This window comes from Hyla sarda, chromosome 4 (genome assembly GCF_029499605.1).
Source record: "Hyla sarda isolate aHylSar1 chromosome 4, aHylSar1.hap1, whole genome shotgun sequence".
NCBI classification, from domain to species: Eukaryota; Metazoa; Chordata; class Amphibia; order Anura; family Hylidae; genus Hyla; species Hyla sarda.
The window spans coordinates 81,460,702-81,484,595 of record NC_079192.1 but is presented as its reverse complement, the minus strand read 5'-3'; the positions used below and the strand labels follow the sequence as shown (position 1 = coordinate 81,484,595).

The 23,894-nt window shown below is 41.9% G+C and overlaps 2 protein-coding genes across 6 annotated transcripts in view; one reads left to right on the top strand and one right to left on the bottom strand.

Annotated features, from left to right (window-relative positions):
- The window catches only part of LOC130368151 (disintegrin and metalloproteinase domain-containing protein 9-like), a 49,591-nt gene extending 45,312 nt beyond the window's left edge, over positions 1–4,279 (bottom strand). Inside the window, exons 1-3 of one of the 2 annotated variants that reach the window (XM_056571511.1) lie at positions 4,157–4,279; positions 1,830–1,893; positions 1,012–1,076 (exon numbers count right to left, since the gene is read on the bottom strand). In XM_056571511.1, the coding sequence (XP_056427486.1) occupies positions 1,012–1,076; positions 1,830–1,893; positions 4,157–4,210 (183 nt within the window). In that variant the 5' untranslated portion in view covers positions 4,211–4,279. The remainder of the gene's footprint in view (positions 1–1,011; positions 1,077–1,829; positions 1,894–4,156) is intronic. The other variant, XM_056571510.1, reaches the window with a different exon arrangement.
- A 127-nt stretch (positions 4,280–4,406) lies between these two features.
- Positions 4,407–23,894, top strand: part of LOC130368152 (disintegrin and metalloproteinase domain-containing protein 9-like) — a 43,360-nt gene continuing 23,872 nt past the window's right edge. The window contains exons 1-11 of one of the 4 annotated variants that reach the window (XM_056571513.1): positions 4,407–4,549; positions 8,839–8,959; positions 11,541–11,596; positions 12,302–12,363; positions 13,874–13,952; positions 15,018–15,094; positions 17,144–17,309; positions 17,612–17,668; positions 19,555–19,626; positions 20,882–21,054; positions 23,153–23,234. In XM_056571513.1, coding sequence (XP_056427488.1) covers positions 8,881–8,959; positions 11,541–11,596; positions 12,302–12,363; positions 13,874–13,952; positions 15,018–15,094; positions 17,144–17,309; positions 17,612–17,668; positions 19,555–19,626; positions 20,882–21,054; positions 23,153–23,234 — 903 coding nt within the window. In that variant the 5' untranslated portion in view covers positions 4,407–4,549; positions 8,839–8,880. Of the gene's footprint in view, positions 4,550–5,731; positions 5,884–8,838; positions 8,960–11,540; positions 11,597–12,301; positions 12,364–13,873; positions 13,953–15,017; positions 15,095–17,143; positions 17,310–17,611; positions 17,669–19,554; positions 19,627–20,881; positions 21,055–23,152; positions 23,235–23,894 lie in introns of those variants that run through there. The other 3 variants (XM_056571515.1, XM_056571512.1, XM_056571514.1) reach the window with 3 other exon arrangements.

The following is a 23,894-nucleotide window of genomic DNA, read 5'->3' as shown; positions in this document are numbered from 1 at the left end:
GGAGGGAGGTAATTTTGTTTTTAAATATGAAATTGAAAATCCTTCTTTTTCTAAAATAATATATTTATAAAATAAATAATATATAAATAATGTGTGTGTATATATATATATATATATATATATATATATAAATTGGGGTAATGTACTAAGGCCAAAATTGGCCTATATTTTTCACCTCATGCCTCACAGTGTGTGCAGTATGTATTTCTCTGTTTTTGCCGATGCACATGGCATTGGTGAATCCAAGGGGCAGAGTGTGGGCTGAAAGTGGGTCTTTGAAACCTTGTATATTATTTATGCAAGGATTTATTACATGCGACTTGCGAAAATGTGGGTACAGCTTGGCTGAGCAGGAGGTATACATTGGATACCTCCTGTCCTGCAGCCAGGAAAGAGTTAAGGAGCAATGTGTATATATATTGCTGTTTCCTGTGTCTCCCCTCTCGCTGGGCTGAGTGCTCTGCCCCAGCCCAGCTGGAAAGGTGTTAACTAGAGATGCTGAGCATCATTAGTTAACTCCTTCTGTGTTATGCTGCATAAAGCCATATATATATATATATATATATATATATATATATATATATATATATATGTATAGTTGACTTTATACACTCTGAACATCATAGTTTTTTTTATAAAGGCATGTCACGGTCCATTGAAGTCCATTTAACACCACCGAGGAATCTTTCAGTATACTAATTGTTTCTATTGGTTGTAGGGAGGGATGGAGGAATGCCAAATGCTGCCTCTATGCCTCCTAGTTCTCCCATCTCTCCTCCCTCTAATTCAGCTTTCTGACACTGGGCTTCTTGAAAGTGGGACATAACACAGAGGTTTTTATCTCAGTTTTCTTGGGGCCAAGTAACAACAACCAAGGAAACCATAAAGCTAAGAGTAGCTAGAAAGGACTGTATTAGGAAGTCTGCCCTAAATATTTGATTCACCTGTAGGCAATCTACAATGTAATAAACATAACATTTTTAAACATAGGAAAAAGAAATGGAAACTCACAGAATGCGCAGTCACACCAGGAGATAATGGTTTCACCTCAATGATTTTAAAAGAGGAATCTGCACCTATTCATAATAAAGACATATTTTTATACCAGAATTGCTGTTCACAGCTTAGACAAGATGGCAGCCTAAAATGCACACAAAATAAAATAAAATAAAAATACAGTTAGAAAATAGAAACAAATTAGAAGAATAAGAACATGTTTAAATATCTCGCAGTATCTGGTTCTACTAAAAAAAAAAATGTAGGCAATGTATTCCCTGACCTATTGATCTATTTTGTGATTACTTTTAGTATTTTATTCAGCCATTAAATGAATGAGCAGATACCTAATTTAATAGGATTGTATTGTACAATAAAAATCACACCAGGTTATATGGTTTCGCCCTTTGTGGCGTGTACATATGTCTGTTTCTGATGCAGTTTTGCTTCTCTGTCTCTGACCGCGAACAAAGGATAAAATATTATGATGCGGAATACATTTTGTGAATGACCCAATACCACATACAGTACCATTCTGTAGTTCAGAATTCCATTTTGTGAATGACCCAATACCACATACAGTACCATTCTGTAGTTCAGAATTCCATTTTGTGAATGACCCAATACCACATAACATTCTGTAGTCCAGAATACCATTTTGACCAACATATTTTTATTTATTTATTTATTTTTTAACAAAAACGTTCTAAACCAGAATACATTTTATGACAGAAAATGGAATTTTGTAGCAAATGTAATATTAATGACATTATTTAAGAATTTAGTAGATCAAATAAGAGACTGATATTGAGTGATCATGTCTGGTGCATTACCTGCTGGAGAAAGGATATGGTGGTTTTCATTGTCATCATTCCACAATGGAGAATCCGATACCTCCTGATTTTGATAACAAGAATAACCAATATTACCATCAGATCATATTCCTATCCTACAAGTCAATACCCAGCTAGAGTATGTCTGTCTGGAGATAAAGTCACTTTTGCAACTTAGATCTTAAAGGGAACCCGTCACTAAGCTTTACCCTATCTAACAAATGGCAATGCTTAATAGATGTTCATATATATACAGTATATATACTCCCATGTTTGCTGTCCTGGCTGTGAATGTGTCAAAAACTAATTTAATATAAATGTTCTAATGTATGCAATTACCTGCAGCTGGCTTGGGGGTGTAGTCATGGTGTCCTGGGCTGGTCATGCCTACTGCCATCACACCTATTGAGGCCTGACTGACAGCCCAGGCATGGCCCGACATCATTGCTGTTCTGCACAAAACCTCACTCATGCCGAGAATCATTGTTATGCATGGGTATGCACACTAGTGTCCTACAGTAAGTTCCTATACTAGTGTACAAAGTATGCCGCAGCCGCATTCCCATACTGGACAGAATGTCAGCATTTAAAAAAAAAAAATGGACTTACCTCCTGCTGCTCCTCCGATGCCTCCATTTTTATGCTCCTGTCCTCTGGTGCGGTCTTCTTTCAGGTTCCTGTGGTCAAATGTTCGATGTGCAAATCTCCAGCAGCAGCCAGCGATCGGCTGGGCGTCAGTGTGAAGTATGGCGCCCCAGGCCGGTCTTCTTCCTGGTGCCGGGCGTCAATACGACACAGAGCCGCTATTGGTCTAGCTGAGCTGCAGCATGAAGAATTGACCACAAGAACCGGGAAGAAGACCACTCCAGAGGACAGTAGCAGGATACCAGAAGCATTAGGGGCATGGTTAGTCCAGTTTTTTCTTGTTTGTTTGTTGTTGTTGTTGTTGTTGTTTAAATGCTGACATTCTGGGCAGGATGGTAAAAATAAAAAATAAAAAGTTCTATCCCAGATAACCCCTTTAATGTCTATTACACATAGCCATTTGTTATATATGGTAACCTTTGGTGACAGGTTCCTTCTATGGGTGCCCTATAAAACTAGCTGTTTGGTGAGGGTCCAACTCCTGGAGCCCCCATGATCATGATAACAAAGGGCAATTGTCTCCTAAGTTAATGGAGCAGCAGCAAACATGCTCGACCACCTCCCTATTCACCCTATATTGGACTTGTAAACATTCCCAAGCACTAAGCTTGGTTATGTACAGAAGTCCCACAAAGAGTGAATGGAGCAATGGCTTAGCATGCATGCTGCCACTCCATTTTCTCAAAGGAGATCTCATGGGAAAAAAACTTATCCTGCGGATAGGTGACAAGTTTTAGATGGAGCCCCGGCTCTCCCCTAAAACGGCGCACCACAACCCCCTACCCGAAGTGGGCGCCGACATGCCCCTCCATCTATCTCTATGGGAGAGCCGAAGATAGCTAAACAGCTCTCCCATAGAGATATATGGAGGGGCATGGCAGCCCCCGCTCCAGGCCTGGGTCATGACATGCTGCTCCTGGGAAGAGCAAGGACTCCATACTGGAGATCACGGGGGGCCCCGGCACTTGGACCCCTGCAATAAAACTTATCCCCTATACTGCAGATAGGGGATATGTTTTTATCCATGAGACTACTCCTTTAATGAACAAAAGATTTCTGTTCTTGTGGTTGGTGGGACACCAATTATTTCCTATTTTGTCGAAAAGGGATACAGTAACTTTTAATATTGAGTAATTAGCAGTACATAAATCTGTGATCATGATAGTTATTAAACTTAGCTCTGCTGCAGCATTGATTGAATAAATACTATTAATAAATGTACATTAATAAAAGTATCAAACAATTGGGAAAAAGGGAAAATATTAATTCATGATGCCTTGCACCTTATGGCTCAGGTCATCACTTCCTAGTAAGTGTACATTTAAAGGGGTACTCCCCTGGAAAACTGCAGTCTACTAGGCAATTGTGTAAACCAAAAATAAAGTATACGATACAGTTTGTTTTTTCACACACAATGTAAGTCAATGAGACACAAATTTAACAATATAAATAAAAAAGCGTATATATGTTAAGCGAAAACATGACTGCCTGCAACACGACACATGCAGTAAGACTTTAATGGCCGCTATTAACTAGTTATGTCCTAGGATACTGACCAGTATAAACCAGTATTCCCTGTTATACATAAATCATGCTAAATGTGGATAATAACTGGTGTAAATACTCATGTTGTCTGCATGAACATTACTGAGAAGAACTAAACATAAAAAACACAGTCTTACGGCAATAGCGATCAAACATAATGCCAAGACCAACTTCGTCAACATGTCTGCCATCCTTGATGGTCACTAAGGGCACCGCTGGACTGTCACTAGGAACCAAGTCACATGACCCAACTGCCATGGAAAAGAGCTATAGTCATGTGACAACTGCATAAATACATGTCCACAGGGAAACTGTAATCCAGGGGTCTCCAAACTGTGGACCTCCAGCTGTTGGAAAACTACAACTCCCAGCATGCTAGGACAGCCAACGGCTGTTGTCATCAGCATTTCCTCCCATATTGCAGATACTAATATGGCTGTGTGATACAAGTGTATTGTATTGCATATTATGTATAGGTATATTAATATAGATGCCGGTGGGTTCGGCAACTGTACTGACTAGAACTGCGGGTGAGCAGCTTTTCACTCTAGTACTTTAAAATGTATTCCCTGTCTACAGAATATGGGAAAACTGGGGGGGGGGGGGGGGGGTCATACACTGAGAGCCCTCGTGATCTCCAGAATGGGGCCTAGGCTCTCCCTGTGTATGGACCTGTGGGGTCCACATGTTGTACTCAGTTATCTCCAGGGCTCTCATAGAGTACATGGAGGGTGTGCCGACCCAAGCACTGGGAGAGCCCGAGTGTGGAGACTGCTAGGGTTGGGGATTGTTGTCGCAACGGTTGGACCCACCACTATCAGATACTTATCTTCTATCCTTAAAAAGGGAATAAGTGTTTAAGTACTGAAGTACCCATTTAATAGTGCTGCTGCCATCCTTTTCCAAAACCTAAATGTCTACTTCTTCTAAATTATGAACAGTGCTTGTATCGATTTAACTCCTTAAAGGTACTCCCGAGGAAAAACATGTCTTTATATCAACTGATGCCAGAAACTTATACAGATTTCTAAATAACTTCTATTTAAAAGTCTTAATCCTTACAGTACTTATCAGCTGCTGTATGCTCCAGAGGAAGTTGTGTAGTTTTTTCCAGTCTGACCATAGTGCTCTCTGCTGACACCTCTGTCCGTATCAGTTATGGGAAGCAAATCCCCATTACAAACCTCTCCGGGCAGTTCCCCATTGCTCCGGGCAGTTCCTGACATGGACAGAGGTGTCAGCAGAGAGCACTGTGGTCAGGACTGGAAAGAACCACAAAACGTCCTCTGGAGCATACAGCAGCTGATAAGTACTGGGAGGATTAGGATGTTCAAATAGACATAATTCACAATTCTGTATAATTTTTTGGCACCAGTTGAAATTATTGTTTTCCCTCCGAAGTACCCTTTCAAGACCAGGCATATTTTAGCTTTAAAGGAATATTGTCATCTCAAAAAGTTATCCCTTATCCACAGCACAGGGGATTACAATCTGATCACAAACTCTGGGACCCTCACCAATCATAAGAGTGGAGAAAACGTTCCCCTGAATGAATAGGGCACACTGGGCATGCTCAGTCACTTTCTCACATTCTCTATGAGGCTTCCAGATATCACCAGATAGTTATCATTAGCTTGTTATCCCCTATCATATGGATGTGACTTATAATACAACAATGTATTTATCAGCACATGGTAATCCCTCCCACCTTCCCCCTGATTGGAACATGTGATTCAGAACAAGTCACATGACCAAGAGACGTTGAGTAACTGACTGTCTCCTGCCCCCACCGGTCACCCAGAGACCCTCACCGGCAGACATGTCAGCTCTGCTGCCTTTTGCTGTGACATTGATATGTCTGACTGTAAGTCGTGGTGTTTTAACATTCTTTTAACTTGTGTAATCAGAACATAAATCCGTCTTTTAGAGGTTTTCTTGGATTTGACATTTATGATCATCCCCCCTAATAGATATTTATTCAGTGGTGGGGAAAGGAGGATGGGGGTTCCCTACCTGCTTGAACAGAGTCAACTATATTACCAAAAAAGTTAAAAATAAAATAAATCTTTCTTGATGTCTCCAACACATACAGCTGTTGTTTCAACCCATGTCAAAAACCTCGGCGTGGTTAGAATCACTGATGCGCTCCATGTATCTGGTGATCTGGTTGTTTCCCTCCAACACTGTAGAAAAGCACCAAAGGGAAACTGATGATTGAACTGATCCCATTCATTTCTATGGGACAGTTCAGATTTTTCTGGCGCCTCAATTGGGATGCTGGATTGGCAGACAAGCTGGATGAGGGGAACGCAGCGTTTCCCCATCAGAAATAACTGGATGCTGGACCATAGACTAGAGCACCGTGCACCTTGCTATCAGTGGTGGCCTCACTTTACTGAGCTGGATTAGTGCCTATATGTGACAGCGGCCTATGTTTTATTTTTACTTGAATTAAAGGCCATCTGCAATACATATCTTTGGTTCATTTTTTGCCAGAAGCTAAGAATTTACTCACCATTGATATTGCACCTTTGAAAAAAAAATCCTCTCCCGTGAAAATTCCCATACAGAAATTTTTGCAATATACCCATTAAGATGAATGGATCTGCTTTTCTGTAGCATACATTTCTGCATCAAATCTGCCATGTGTGAATTCAACCTTATCCTTATAGAGGGTATACATTTGGAATTCTGACATAGGTTTTAACTCAATGTCACGGATTTTGCAGTTTACCAGGCTTATTAAAGCCCAGAAGATCTATGCTTATGATTATTAAAGGGGTACTCCCTTGAAAACCTTTTTTTTTTTTTTTTTTTTTTTTTTTTTTTAAATCAACTGATGCCAGAAAGTTGAACAGATTTGTAAATTACTTCTATTAAAAAATCTTAATCCTTCCTGTACTTATTAGCTGCAGAATACTACAGCGGAAATTCTTTTCATTTTGAAACACAGAGCTCTCTGCTGGCATCATGAGCACAGTGCTCTCTGCTGACATCTCTGTCCATTTTAGGAACTGTCCAGAGCAGCATATGTTTTCTATGGGGATTTCCTTTTACTCTGGACAGTTCCTAAAATGGACAGATATGTCAGCAGAGAGCACTGTGCTCATGATGTCAGCAGACAGCTCTGTGTTTTAAATGGAAAATAATTTCCACTGTAGTATTTAGCAGCTAATAAGTACAGGAAGGATTAAGATTTTTTAATAGAAGTAATTTACAAATCTGTTTAACTTTCTGGCACCAGTTGACTTTAAAAATGAAAAGTGTTTCCCTGGATTACCCCTTTAACTGGTCTTATATGCAATGGATTGGAAACATTTGCTACCACACTGTCCTTCATTGCCTTTTAATGTCTTCTGAGTATAATCCAAATTAAGCAACCCAGAGAAATCACAGATGGTACAGCAGAGAAAGATGTCTGTGGATGACTGGGAATAGTAATTCTCCACCGGTCACAGTCTGTGTCAGGCTGGTCCCTAGTGTTGCTCGCGAATATTCGCAATGCAAATTTTATTTGCGAATATCGCATATTTGCAAATCCGTGAATATTCGCGAATATAGCACTATATATTCGTAATTACGAATATTCGTTTTTTTTTGTTTTTTTTTTCACAGTTCACATCACAGTGATCATCCCTCTCTGCTTCCAGCTTGTGTGGTGTAAAGAAGGTTCTAAAACAACTGTGTGAGACTGGCGTGCAAATTTTCGCACATGCAAAAATTAGCATATGCAAATTTTCGTATATGTGAATTTTCGCTTATGCTAATTTTTGTATATGCTCAATTCCGCGTATGCGAAAATAAGATGCAAATATTACGAATATGTGAATTTAGCAAATATATGACGAATATTCGTCCATATATTCGCGAAATATCACGAATTCGAATATGGCCTATGCCGCTCAACACTACTGGTCACAATGGCTTGAGGGATTTTGTGGACTGCACAGAAGGTGGTGGTCGTTGTGGTGCCCCTGGGACACACCCTGTATAATGTCTAGCCCGATGATGCTTTGGATGTCCGTAATGATCGAGCCTTCTCCTCCCCACTCTCAGAAAAGCTTTCTTACTGATCGCATTTGTTGTCATGTATATGTATTACTGCTGTAGCTCCCAACTGCTCCAGGTACAAACACAATTTTTAGTTCAAAACATGGTAAAACAGCATAAAATAGTATACTTTCCTAAAATACTGGAGTATAAAGAACAAAAGTAGCCGGCAACTCACCACTTCTTCTCAATCTTCTTTATTGGAGAGAATACTCACATAAACACAGGTAGGGGAGAGGGACAGAGATGGGGGGGGTATGAAGAAGGCGACAGCAGCCGTTGTTTCGCACGGGTTACGTGCTTCGTCTGGCCTGAAGGCCAGACGAAGCACGTAACCCGTGCGAAACAACGGCTGCTGTCGCCTTCTTCATACCCCCCATCTGTGTCCCTCTCCACAACCTGTGTTTATGTGAGTATTCTCTCCAATATAGAAGATTGAGAAGAAGCGGTGAGTTGCCGACTACTTTTGTTTTTATACCCCGTTATCTATTACTGTGCTTAGTCAGAGCACCTCCGCACCTCAAATTGCAACCTCCACCCATCAAAGTGCACACAGAGATCTTACATACACAGATTTAAGCAGTGCTGGTCCTACCATCTCTATTAGTTATACCTAAAATACTGTACATATGAGACAAGGTGTAAAATGAAGTGCACCCAACCACAGGCCCAGTGGGACACCACATAACGAAGGCCTGACTATATCCCGGGAGCAGTGAGATCATAAGACCGTACTTTATTTATGCTTGTAATAACATACCCATCTTAGGTGGTGACAAGTCAAAAACCATTTTTAGAAGATCTCGAAATTATGGAAGGTGAAGAAGACGACAGTCCTTACGGGAATAAGAGTCAACGTGAAGATAGTGACCTCCTGCCCTATACAGAAGGTACCGTATGTAGATGCAGCTAAGCTATCCCATGAGGCTTTATTCCTTATACATTTGAGCAGAATCCAAAAGCTATAGGGTTAGGTCTGTGCATTTTTTTCATGGACATTTACATTAAAATATTCTTCTATGACTTTATTCTGAAATAATGGCCATCTACAAAAGACCCAGTCAGGTTATATAAATGTGGAAACAGTAACACTCCTGAGGAGAGGGAACACCACTGTGATCCCTAAAGGGGTACTCCGCCCCTAGACATGTCTGATCGCGGGGATCCGGCTGCTGGGACCCCCTGCGTTCTCCATGCAGTCACCCGGCATTCTAAACATTATGTTCAAAGTGCTGGGTTTGGGCGGCTGTGGTCGTGGTGTCACACCATGCCCCCTCCATTCAGCTGTCCCGCCCCCTCCCATAGGCTTGCATTGAGGAGGCGGAGCGTGACGTCACACGGGGCGGGGCCGTGACGTCACAATGCTCCGGCCCCCGTGATCGCTAGTAATTAGAACCGGAGCGAACATGCTCCGGGGACTGATTCTAACCGGGGTGCTGCGTGCAAGATCCTTTGGATAGGGGATAAGATGTCTTATTGCCGGAGTACCCCTTTAACCTCTGTAAAATGGTAGTAAGAGATAAGTAATAAAAGGGCAACTGAGATTTAGCCCCTTTATTAGCCTATAAATGTCAGGGAAGCTTTAGAGAAATGAGTGGGTCGGGTTGGTGCATTATAAAATTCTTCAAATACAAACCGCATACAACCAAAAAGAAGATTCTGAAGTATTTCTGTTGTCTACATAGCTGACTTAGTCTTCCATGACTAAGGGTGCATAGACACCGAAAATGTGTGGAAACTTTTGGCTATATGTGATTTGTATTTTAAGAACATTTTTAAATAAAAGTTTGAAGTTTTATACTGCACCAACTCATTTGTCTAATGGCGTATACAGGGGTCCATAATCAAGGACACAGGATACATGCACACTGTGTAGTAAAAAAATTTTTATTAGGAGAGCTTGTGTTTTTTTTTCATTATGCAAGATGTTATAGAGTACATCAAATGTGAGGAAATGATGTTCTATAGCCTTTACGGTCATGGAAAAATCTGTGGCGTTGAATCAACATATTTTAATATTTGCTTTAGTCTTTTTTCTATCATTGGAATGCGCATGAAATCTGCAATATAATCCTCAGTAGTGTTGGGCACAAATATTCGTGAATTCACGAATATTGCGAATATTCACTTTTTTCCGCATATTCGCATATTCCTTCTTTTCACTTGTGGACCAAGTAGAATGATGCAAATACACTTGTCAGAGGTTATCAATAACATCCCTAGTAACCAATAGTAAAGTTGCCCACCCCCCACTGTTTTCTTCCTCGAATATGCGAATATTTGCATATGTGAATATAACGAATATGCAAAATTCTTGACTATAAGACGAATATTCATCTATATTACGGATCGACCAATATCGTTTTTTTAGGGCCGATACCGATAATCGGTGGAGGTTAGGGCCGATAGTCGATAACTTATACCGATATTCCGGTATAAGTTATCGGCTATTTATCCCCCCGCGACACCGCTGCAGATCATTGATTTAAAGCGGGCGCTTTAAATCAATGCACTGCAGTGGCTTTTGCGGTGCCATAGGCCGCAGCCACCACCCGCTTCTCTCCCCCTACCTGTCAGGGTGGTCCGGGCCATCCACCCCACCGTAGTGCTGATACCGTTTAGCGCAGCGACGCCGCTGCTCAGTGATGCCCGTGCGCAGCGACGCACCTGACGTCACGGCGTAGCGGCGTCTATGCAGCGTACTAGGCCGTAGCCTGCCCGGAGTGGAGAAGATGACCCCCGGAGAAGGACAGCCCGGACCAGTTCACCCTCCACCCGGAATGCTGCCGGACACTACAGGAAGGATGGATGGCCCGGACCACCACCATTACGGGTAAGTTTAATTTTTTTTATTGACTCTCAGGGTGGGGGAGGGGCCCGACCGGTATAGCAGTATGGGCAAAAATCCATACGGTGGGAGAAAAAAAAAACGGTATCCGGTTCATACCGGTATACCGCCTAGCACTACGGTGGGGGGTGCGACGCGGTGCGGTGGGTCGGGGGGGGTGGTGCGGTGCGGCGGGTCGGGGGGGCGGTCGCGGTGCGGTGGGGGCGGTGCGGGGGCGGGGCATTGTCGGCTTTTTGGCAAGGTAATTGCCGATACCGATAATGCCCAAAATCGTGATTATCGGCCGATAATATCGGCCATACCGATAATTGGTCGATCCCTAGTCTATATATTTGCAAAATATTGGGAATTTGAATATGGGCAATGCCCCTCATCACTAACTCAGCATCAAACCAACATCAAACAGCACTGAGTGAAAAATATGGAGAAAAGTTTGCTAAATACATGCAACACCTTTTACCTGCAGATTTCCTTGAGTGAAATGAGCAGCTTATACGTCATATGTGAACATATCTTAAAGGGGTATTACCATCTTTCACAGGATATTCACCTGGTAAACACAGAGCCTTCTTTTGAAACCCATGGATTTCTACATTTACATTACTGCTTTGTTTTGCTTTCAGATGCCAACCACATAGTGATCCCAAAAATTTTGGAGACTAATAAAAACAATTCTGAAGTAAGTTTATTTAGAACTTTACAATACTTTACAGTAATCTGTATTATGTACATGTAGCAACTAGCATAGCATTCAAACCAATGACAATGACCTTTAAAGGGGTACTCCACTGAAAAAATTATTTAATCAATTGGTGCCAGAAAGTTAAACAGATTTGTAAATTACTTCTATAAAAAATTCTTAATCCTTCCAGTACTTATCAGCGGCTGTATACTACAGAGGAAGTTCTTTTCTTTTTGGATTTCTTTTCTGTCACAACCACATTGCTCTCTGCTGACATCTCTGTCCATTTTAGGAAATGTCCAGAGCAGCATGTGTTTGCTATGGGGATTTTCTCCTGCTCTGGACAGTTCCTGACATGGAAAGAGGTGTCAGCAGAGAGCACCGTGGTCAGACAGAAAATAAATTCAAAAAGAAAAGAATTTCCTCTGCAGTATGCAGACTCGAGTAAGTACTGGAAGGATTAAGATGTTTTTATAGAAGTAATTTACAAATCTGTTTAACTTTCTGCCATCAGTTGATTTAAAAAAAAATAAGTTTTCCACCGGAGTACCCCTTTAAGTCGTGAATGGATGGGACAGGTGTGAGCCACATATAATGAATGGTATTCCTTCACAGCATCTTCTGTTTGTTCTGACATTATATTTGTACTATATTTATAACATTGTCATTTGTTGTTTTTTTTTTTTTTCCAAAAATGTACAGGAGCTGTTATATATGATCACCCTGGGCAACAGCGATTATGTAATACATCTTGTGCGCAATGCGTGAGTATACAGTTATTTTTAGACATTTTATTTACTAAAAATATGATAATCAGATAATATACAAATATTTAAAAAAAATTAAGAAAATAAGAAGCCTAAAGAAGTAAAATATGTTGTATGCACAGAAAAGATGGGACCTTCACCAACCCTAAGATGGGCAGGTCTCATTCTCCCCTTCAAGGTATTTAGTGTTTGGTCACTCTTCAATGAATATATTTGGGGTTATCTACACCTCTGAATAAGACAGCTGCGGATATTTCATCACTAATGGTCGGCACCGGCCTATACACAGGATAAGTGGAGGTTTGGTCACTAGGTTCCCCAATGACCCCAAAAATGAGCAAGTATTATTACCAACCATAACCTGAGCCTGTGTAAAATTTATGGAGGTTATGGTTAACAGAAATATATGGGGGTTATGGATAACAGAAATTGATTGAAGTTATGAATAGCAGAGATGTATAGGGGTTATGGATAACACAAATGTATAGGGGTTTTTGGATAACAGAAATATATGGGAGTTCTGAATAACTTTAAAGGGGTACTCCGCTGCTCAGCGTTTGGAACAAACTGTTCCGAACTCTGGAGCCGGCGCCCGGAGCTTGTGAAGTCATAGACCCACCCCCTCATGATGTCACGCCCCGCCTCATCAATGCAAGTCTATGGGAGGGGGCGTGGCAGCCGCCACGCCCCCTCCCATAGACTTGCATTGAGGGGGTGGGGCGTGACATCATGAGGGGGCGGGGCTTCTGACATCACGAGCTCCCAGCGCCGGCTCCAGCGTTCGGAACAGTTTGTTCCAATCGCTGAGCAGCGGAATACCTCTTTAAGAAAGTGTTCCCAACTTGTAGCTCTTCAGCTGTCACAAAAGTACAATTTCCATCAGTGAATGATGAGCATTCCAATGCTAATTACTTATGTTTTACTTATGATCAGGAGGATGAGATCTGTAAGACTGGGTTCACACAACATTTGGGGCAGATCCAGCAGGGAAAAACCTCCTCCTGCCGTATACTTGCCAACACCGGGCCATACCCCATTTATGACAATGAGGTCATCGGAGTCAGCTAGGGACCTCAGACGGGTCATTTGTCCACCATATCCGGTTTTTTAACCACATTTTTCAGTCTAGTTCAAAAACTGGGAAAATGATCTAAGTAGCTGACTCTGGAGACCTCATTGAAATAAATAGGGTGCGGCACAGGTACGGCACGGGTACGGCACAGGTACGGCACGGGTACGGCAGTGATACAACAGGCAGCGGTTTTGAAAGTCCTTGTATGCCCCAAAAGTGATGTGAACACAGCCTAACTAAGCTTCTACAGCATTTTTTATGCTCCATCTGATCTTTACTAATTTGGGTTATGGATACCAGATCGTGTTTACAGTGCTGATTATTGTTTTGTTTTTTGTTTGGTTTTTCAGGTTTTTCCGATTTAGAAAACAATTTTTCATTTGGTTTATGCATTGTAAATTGAGACGCACAAACTGACTATTATTTCCAATGCAGGTTGCTTACTACACCGGACTTTTTAGTGTTTTTCTATGATAAGAGTGACCGGTTGCAATCCGATTCCCCTCATGTTGCTGTAAGTTCTTCCTAACTTTTCTTCACATGACCAAAAAGTGATGATTTTCTGTAGATTTCTGTGGCATGTTAAAAGACTGGCTGAAGAGCAAGGTTAGTACTTGTTGTATGGTTGTATGAGGTTAGTACCCATGCTGGACAAATACCTGAATGGATATACTCTAAAACAGAAAAGAGGCAGAGCTTCCCATGGGGTGGTATTGCTGGGTTCTAGGTGTGTTCGTGTTGGAAAAAATATAGCAAAAATTGCTCACCTTAGATTGTTGTATAAGGACCACAGATCCTGTGTCCATCGGTATCCAGGGGAGTGGTGCTGCTTTTCCGGGGTCGGTGTGGAGAAAACTCCAAGCCGATGGTAATGTGGAGAGAGGGCAGAAAAAACAGAAAACCGGAATAATAGCGCAATCCACTTCGATGTTGGTTTCAAATAAACATCTTCTTTATTAAAGCCAAATCAAAACGCGTTTCGAGGCTTGTTTTTTTTACCTGCGGAAGAGACATGTACAAGCCTTGAAACGCGTTGTAATTTGGCTTTAATAAAGAAGATGTTTATTTGAAACCAACATCGAAGTGGATTGCGCTGTTATTCCGGTTTTCTGTTTTTTCTACTCTCTCTCCAAATTACCTGAATGGGACAGAGCTGCATTACGGCCCATAGGCAACTCTGAAATAAAATCAGATCATGTTTTCTAATCTAATCATAACAGTGCGATTGATGTGAATCCAACAATTGCATCACCGTTCAGTCCTAAGTAAAGTGGGTGCCAGTTGCCTATTTCCGTCCAAGAATTAGTCCTCCATGTCACTCTCCATGTGACCATGTTTAACTGTTTATGTGCCTTGGGCTTTAATGGAGCATCAATGCACATGCAAGGCCACTTCTTTACCAAGAACAAGGACCAGGTATCTTCATTCTTGGTTGTAATGGAGGATCCAATAAAAAGCTGTCTTTTTGGAATAGTATTAATACATCGGTAATAAATAAATCGGTATATCTCTTCAGCCATTATACATTAAATGACATATTGGTTGTTGCTATATATTATTCTGTCTCTACTTTCTTTAGACCGCCTGCTATTATCAAGGATACATAGAAGATCATCCACACTCAGCAGTGGCCATTAACATATGTTCTGGACTTAGGTAACCAACGTTAACTTGTGGTCAGTTCATGACTATTTGATGTAAACATATTGGCTGGACTCAAACATAAAGTATTGGTGGAGCTTAGAAACAACAGAGTAGTTACAATAACTAAATGAATATAAAAGAAAAGATTGATATTGTCTTCTGCTTCTGTACATGTGTTCGACTCATCAAAAACTGATTGAAAATACATTTGTGCTATATCTTCTTATTTCTTCTGCTTATAATTACACTGTACAGTGTATTTAAAATCCTGCTGATATCTAGAATCCATCAACAAGCGGGCAAACTGCTGCATTATGGATAACATTCATTTTATGATGTACCCATTGGGGGGCATTTATCAACTGGCATGCACCTGCTGTTTTTATATTGTGCATTGACTTTCACCAAAGTTCTCTAATTTTGCATTATTTTCATGCTGTCTGTACTGGCTTCATGATTTGTTCCTTGCTGCGCGCTTTGCAGGGGGTGTGGTTTGTACATTTGCGCAGGTGTACTGCAGTGACCGGTTGGCATAAGAATGTGTGTGGGAGCTTTTCACTGTTTTTGTGCTGTCCAGGGGCTTCTTGGCATTTTCACAAAGGGGCATAATGATAAAAGGGGTCAGGGTTTCCCCTTCTTTATTTAATAGGCGCTGGCTCTGTACATAGTCGCTGTGACAAGTTTCCTTAAAGGAGTACTCCACCCCTAGACATCTTATCCCCTAGGGCAGTGGTCTTAAACCTACGGACCTCCAGATGTTGCAAAACTACAACTCCAAGCATGCACGGACAGCCAACGGCTGTCCGTGCATGCTGGGGGTTGTAGTTTTGCAACATCTGGAGGTCTGCAGGTTGAAGACCACTGCCCAAAGGGATAGGATAGGGGATAAGATGTCTGATCGCGGGGGTCCCACCGCTGGGGACCCCACGATCTCCCTGCTGCACCCAGCATTCGTATAGAGCTTTGGGTGCAGCACCGGAGGCTCGTGATGGGCTCGTGATGTCACGCTCACGCCCCCTCATGACATCATGACCATGCCCCCTCAATGCAAGTCTATGTGAGGGGGTTTGACGCCCACCCCAAAAAAAGGGGCGTGGTTTAATGACCCAACTTATTTACTATTGAATTTACAGAAAATCCTGTGAATAAATAGCAGGAAATTATTACCTAGAAATAGCTGGTCAGAAAATGTTCCCGACTGTTGAATCCCCATAGTAAATTGAGAGCAACCCTACAAGTCTGAAACAACGTTGCACACTAGTAAAAACCCAACACTTAGTAACTGAGGGCCCATATCTGTGAAAGGTTCTTCTTTGATTATTGGAGCATCAAATAAATGCAGCTGATGGGAAAAGGTTAAAGGGATACTTCAAGGAACTAAAACCATAGCCCATCCTTTCCCTCTAAACAACCTATATGTTTGTCTAAATATCATTCATTAGTTATATAGAGCAGGGAGTGAGAGAAAGATCATTATCAGATCCACCTTATCTTTGTGCAAAGCCCTCACTGAGAGTAGCCCCCACCCTCCGGGAAGACAAACACCAAGAGATTTCTATCTTGCCTGGCTTCTTAGCCACACCTCCCCTCCCTGTGTGAGAATCTTGCTGGAAGAAAAACAGCACAGTGTCTCCTCAGCACATAATGCTGCTCTTTGCCTCTTGTAGATCTAATCACTGACTGCTGCCATTCAGAGCATAGCATGATTTATTGCTGGGGGAAGGATAGTTTGAAAGAAAAGACTTGTACAGTGTGTGCTGCTAACTTTGTTTACAACAACACAGCATGCACACAGATAGTAAAAACAATTGGCTGGCAGCTATCACACAGAGCTGCACTGACTGCTGGGAGTTGTAGTCTGGGCTGCAAGCAAGGAAAAATTATATTCAGGAGACCACGGGAGCTGGCATAATTGCATGGATAACTACAGGAGACACAGAACAGGTATTGTGGTGGATTTGGGGCATTTTTATTTTTCTTAACTTCTCCGGAGCGCCCCTTTAAAAATTTTTTGGGGTTTCATGTTGTGTATTAGACTCTTACTGTGTCTTCCCACTGTAGGGGCACCATGTACACGAATGAGTTCATGTACATTATTGAACCAGACGGACCTCTGCTGGATTTCAGACACATCATGTACAATGTAGAGGCTTCTGAACCTGAATTTGAATGCGACCAACATATCTCCAACCTGGAAATAGTGGGAGAAAACATGGACTATGCAAAGGTACAGTATATTAACCTTATATTTACAGAGCTTTTCCTGTGTTGGAAATAGAAGAACTCTGGGGTATGTTAATACATTTAAAAAATTATATTAGGGAATTGTATAACGAACAAATCACTTTACTTGTCTTATAGCTGCACCCTTCCATGCACACACATAACATAGCATGCTCAGAAGAGTCAGGTTTGACATTTGCAGCAAACAACAGAGATTTTGGCAAAACAAAAATCTATGAAAAACAGAAGGTTCTTTCATCTCAATTTGTAACTTCTTTTTCTTTGTTTTCTTTCTATCTTTTGCAGGAAAGTGAACGGAGAACAGCATACTTGGAGTTGTTTATGGTGGTTTCTCATCTGCAGGTAGTTTTCCTGCATGTGCCAATATAAAGCTAAAATTTTGTGATAAAGGGCACAGCTATAAAGAGACACGGATGGCCTAAATCACTTAAAGGGTGTTACGATTCGGCAGGCTGGATGTGGATCCTCTGTGTCAGCGAGGGGTTGGCATGGACCGTGTCGGTGGACCGGTTCTAGGGTTGCTACTGGTCTTCACCAGAGCCCGCCGCAAAGCGGGATGGTCTTGCTGCGGCGGTAGCAACCAGGTCGTATCCACCGGCAACGGCTCAACCTCGCTGACTGCTGAGAAGGCGTGGGACAGAAGGACTAGGCAGAGGCAAGGTCAGACGTAGCAGAAGGTCGGGGCAGGCGGCAAGGTTCGTAGTCAATGAGGATAGCAGGAGATCTGGAACACAGGCTTTGGACAACACTAAACGCTTTCACTGGCACAAGGCAACAAGATCCGGCAAGGAAGTGCAGGGGAAGTGAGGTAATATACACAGGGAGCAGGTGGAAGCTAATTAGACTGATTGGGCCAGGCACCAATCACTGGTGCACTGGCCCTTTAAATCTTAGAGCGATGGCGCGCGCGCGCCCTAGAGAGCGGAGCCGCGCGCGCCAGAACATGACAGCCGGGGACCGGGACGGGTAAGTGACTTGGGATGCGATTCGCGACGTACATTTACGTCCATTGTCGTTAAAATATGAATCCTTCTAGTACTCATCAGCTGCTGTATACTACAGAGGAAGTTGAGTTGTTCTTTTCAGTCTGACCGCAGTGCTCTCTGCTGACACCTCTGTCTATGTCAGGAACTGTCCAGAGCAGGAGAGGTTTGCTATGGGGATTTGCTCCTACTCTGGACAGTTCCTGACATGGACAGAGGTGTCAACAGAGAGCACTGTGGTCAGACTGAACAAAACAACTCAACTTTCTCTGTAATATACAGCAGCTGATAAGTACTGGAAGGATTAAGATTTTTTAATAGAAGTAATTTACAAATCAATTTAACTTTATGGAGCCAGTTGATATGGAAAAAATTGTTTTCCACCGGAGTACCCCTTTAAATCACACTTGCGACCACATATTCTGTGTACTGGAGAGTAGATTGATGCTATATAAAATATAACAAATACATAGAATGTAATACAGACATTTGTGTTTAAAATTTTAACTCTATAACCTTGGGCATAAATATGGAGTTTGATATTTTTTGCTGATTTACTCTTTGGAAACAGCTATGGTGACTCCCATTCTCATCCACTTAGGCTAGGTTCACTTTGACATTGTGCTTCATTCCGTTTTGGGTCTGTTCGGCCCTTATTTTATTTATTTTCTTGCCACAAACGGACCCAAAACAGCATTGGAGCACAAGTGACTCACCATGGACCCCATTGACTTGAATGGGGCTTGTTGGGGAACTGGTAGTTTGGCAGTTTAGCATAGAAAAGAATAGTGCATGCGTTCCGATGGACTTGCCAGGGGAGCTCCGTATAATGGACCCCCAACAACAATGTGAATGAGCCCTAACCCACAATAGCATCAGGAACCACTACATTGCTTCCAGCTGGAGTATCTAACTCAGGACAGATATTCCTAATACAGTGCCCTCCTACCGGTGGCTCTCCAGCTGTGACAAAACCACAACTCCCAGCATGATGGGCATGATTGAGAATTGTAATTTTGCCACAGCTGTAAAACCACATACACACCAAGTATAATGATGTCATACTGAAAAACCACCAGTAGATGACAGTAGATGCATATAAAATGGTTTACTGCATTCTCGGTGTACGTCACCCAGTCCTAGTGCTTGGATTCCATTCCCGAGCTACCGGTAAGTGTATTGTGTTATTATTGTGCACATTAGCTTCTCTCATAAGTATGTGTATGACAATTCTTATCTCTCCAGTTTCAATTCCATGATGAAAATACTACGTCTGTGACCGAGGGCATGCTTGAACTTATTAACCATGTCAATACCGTGAGTACAGCAAATGAGAACCTTTCCAGTAGTCTGATATTGTGGCAAATTTTGGTCTTCTAAGAAACCAAACTATTGTGGAAGTGCAGAATATATGTATAGTCCTATACCGACCAGTACTCACACTTCAGATGTATCATTTTATGCATCCATTGATATGCAAGCATAAAATGATGAGTACATTTAAAAATACATGGCATTCCCAATCTTGTGGTCTGTTCAAGGAATTTCTTAGTTGAATTTCTTTAGTGAATAAGTGCTACTGAAAATGGTTCAGAATCAGCACTTATGTCCATGGCAATCTGCAACGGACATAGGCATTTTCAAGGGGTACTCCGCCCCATAACATCTTATCCCCTATCCAAAGGATAGGGGATAAGATGTCAGACCGTGTGGGTCCCGCCGCTGGGGACCCCCAGGATCTCGGCTGCAGCACCCACCTGTTGCGGCTTCCGGAAACGCTGGAGGCTTCAGCTCCCGACCACGGTGACTTGAGATCGTGACGTCACGACTCCGCCCCTGTGTGACGTCACGCCCCGCCCCTCAATGCAAGTCTATGGGAGGGGGCGTGACAGCTGTCACGCCCCCTCCCATAGACTTGCATTGAGGGGGCGGGGCGTGACGTCACACAGGGCGGAGTCGTGACGTCACGATCTTCCATCACCGTGGTCATGAGGCGTTAGGATGAGAGCCTCCAGCGCTGCCGGAAGCTGCAACAGGTGGGTGCAGCAGCCGAGATCCCGTGATCTGACATCTTATCTTCTATCCTTTCGATAGGGGAAAAGATGTCTAGGGGCGGAGTACCCCTTTTAATGTGTTTCAGTCTTATATCTCAGAGCTTCATTCCTTTTTATTAGTCATCATTTTGGGTAGAGAAAACAGGTCAGCCAACAATATTACTTAAATTCATGTATAATAGAGAAGGGTAATTCTGAGCGACATTTTTTTACTTCTTAGAGAGTCGTTTATGGGCCATAGACAGTGTATATATATATATATATATATATATATATATATATATATATATATATGGTGTGACCAGTATACACAGGGAGAGAACTTACACCTGTATACATTTGTCACACGATCATGGGTACAACTCATACACTTAGCCTCTTATTTCCAAAAACTTGTTGCCTCAACCTGAAACACAGATCACGCCCAGACGCTTTCTTCTCCTTATGATACATATCTAATTCCTGCCGTGTCCAGGACATGTTATGAAGTGAATTTTCTTCCATTTATCCTTCCTCAGGTCTTCCAGGAATTGAACACACAGATAGTCTTGGTTGGTCTAGAAATCTGGTCCTACGGGAACCTCATTGACATGAAAAGAGAGTCGGCCGATGAGATCCTTTCCGATTTCTTAAAGTGGAAAAACAAGTTCTTAGATAACCGGATAAGTTACGATGCTGTGGGGTTGTCTTTGTAAGTGGGCATAAGAAGCATTACTGTGTAGGCTGCAAATAATAGAACTGAATGTATACAAAAAGCCAATATTAACAGTGCCGACATTGGCGTGCACACAACATATTTATATAATATTAATTGCTTCCAGGGCGACTATTATATGTTGAAACCATTGTATCTTGAGACCATAACTCTATGGAAACCTGGTAGTTGATTCTGAAGCCCCAAAATGGGGGTTAAAGGGGTACTCCGCTGCTCAGCATTTGGAACAAACTGTTCCGAACGCTGGAGCTGGCGGGGCTGGGAGCTTGTGATGTCATAGCCCTGGCCCCTCATGATGTCATGCCCCACCCCCTCAATGCAAGTCTATGGGAGGGGGCGTGACAGCTGTCACGCCCCCTCCCATAGACTTGCATTGAAGGGGTGGGGCGTGACATCAGCAGGGGCGGGGCTATGAAGTCACAAGTTGCCGGCTCCAGTGTTTGGAACAGTTTGTTCCAAACACTGAGCAGCGGAGTACCCCTTTAAAGGGGTACTGCAGTGGATAACTATTTTTTTCATATCAACTTGCTCCAGAAAGTTAAACAGATTTGTAAATTACTTCTATTAAAAGACTTAATCCTTCCAGTACTTATCAGCTGCTGTATACTGTAGAGGAAGTTGAGTTGTTCCTTTCTGTTTGACCACAGTGCTCTCTGCTGACACCTCTGTCCATGTCAGGAACTGTCCATAGTAGGAGAAAATCCCCATAGCAAACCTCTCCTGTTCCAGACAGTTCCTAACATGAACAGGGGTGTCAGCAGAGAGCACTGTGGTCAGACAGAAAAGAACTACACAACTTTCTGTGGAGCATACAGCAGCTGATTAGTATTGGAAGGATTAAGTTTTTTTAATAAAAGTAATTTACAAATCTGTTTAACTTTCTGGCAACAGTTGATTTGAAAAAAAAAATAATCTACCGGAGTACCCCTTTAAATAGGAAAAATTGAGGATTGATCAGTTCTTCCAGTCATTGACACATTTTACAGATCTGAAGTAGCATTGTATGTTGAGTCTGGTTTCAAGTTACAATGGCCCAGAAAAGTATTGAAAACCTGAGACCATTGTAAGTTGAGGGACCACTGTACAATGTAAGACATGGTGACTAGAAGAAGATCATGGAGGGGAACTGTCTCAATTCTATATAAATGCTACCTGTACAAGCCGCACCGTTCCAAAACTGAAATCTATGCCCATCTTATGCTAAAAGCACAGAGTAAAATTAAGGGAACCGGCACTGTACAATGGGACTTAAAGTCCAGATCGGGTGCTCAGCCTTTGCAGGTTCAAACTCCAAACCCTTCTTAAACAACTCCAAAAAAGGAAAGCGGCACTCCAATGGCAGAAAAAAGGTGTATTTATTCACCCATCAAGTCAAGTGCTTGACTTGATGGGTGAATAAATACACCTTTTTTCTGCCACTGGAGTGCCGCTTTCCTTTTTTGGAGTTATATATATGATATAAAAAAAATATAGTCGTCACATAGCATTTTTGGGTTAAAGACACTGAGTCAATAGGGAAATATGAAATGCCATAACCCAATGGCGTTTATTTTTTTCAGGTTTTTTCACCTTTAAGCTTTTAGGCTCAGTGACAGTTTAAAAAAAATAAATAAATAAAAAAAAGCTCCGGATATGGCCTTTTTTTTCAAGAAATTGTAGCATTTTTTCTCCCATAGACTTCTGTAGGTGAAAAAAAAATGGCAAAACAAACATCATGTATGTATGTACATGCACATGTTTGTTTTTTTGGGGGCATTTTTTCCCCCCCAATTCTTCAATAGAGATTCTTGAGTCACATGATGAAAGAATCACATGACTTGTAATGAGAAAAACACAGGGGATAAAACGCCAAATAAAATATAAAAAAAAGTCTAGATTAATAGACACTATTTATGAGAAACCACCTTAAAAACTGCATCATGGAAGAGAAAAAAGAGTTGTCAGTTTTTGTACATAAAAAAAAAAAAAAGATGCATCCTTCATGGGACATTTAAAAAAATATATGCTGAAGAACACATAAAACACGAAAATAGGGAATTTAGCTGAGCGATAAACTTTATCGTGTACGTTTTAGGAGAGAGAGCAAAATGTCATCATCCGGACTGGCGCGCTGGGGACGATCCTGTCATCCCGATGAGTCGGTTTTCATCTCTGTGGTAAGTAATATCATTCATCAGTGTTACCCTACCAGTGTGCCTCCAGCTGTTGCAAAACTACTACTACCTTTTTGCAGTGGTCATGAATTGATCATGTGCGACTTGTCGCACAACTTGTAGCAGAGCCCTCAATTTGTTGCAAATCTATGGCAGCTCGGACTTGGCTTAGGCTGGGTTCACAACACGATTTGCCGATACAGTCACTGGTTCCGGCTTGGGGGAGTGAAAACCGGGCTCTCCCGTAATCCAGCCAGACCTGGCCTGTATCTCATTCATTTCGTGGTATGCCGCAGTTTTAGGTACGGTCACAAAACCGGATACGGAGCAAAAATGGGTTGATCCGGTGACCCTATCGGCAAATCGTAGTGTGAACCCAGCCTTACAAAACTGGGTGTGGACAGGGTTTGCAAAAAGTTGCAGATAAAGGCACAGAAGGGAAACCATAAAACATGGTGTACTGAAGAGTAATTAAAGAGAAAAGTGTGCTAGCACCCTATTTATCACATTCCATTTATCACTTTTTTGTGTATTTTATAATATTTTTGTATTTATTGTGTGTTTTTTTTTTGTGTTTTAATTTGTATTGCTTTGTAGTTTTGATGCGTTTAATAAATTTGGTGCCGTATTTTCTACATATTTGCCTCTGCATATTTTCTTTCC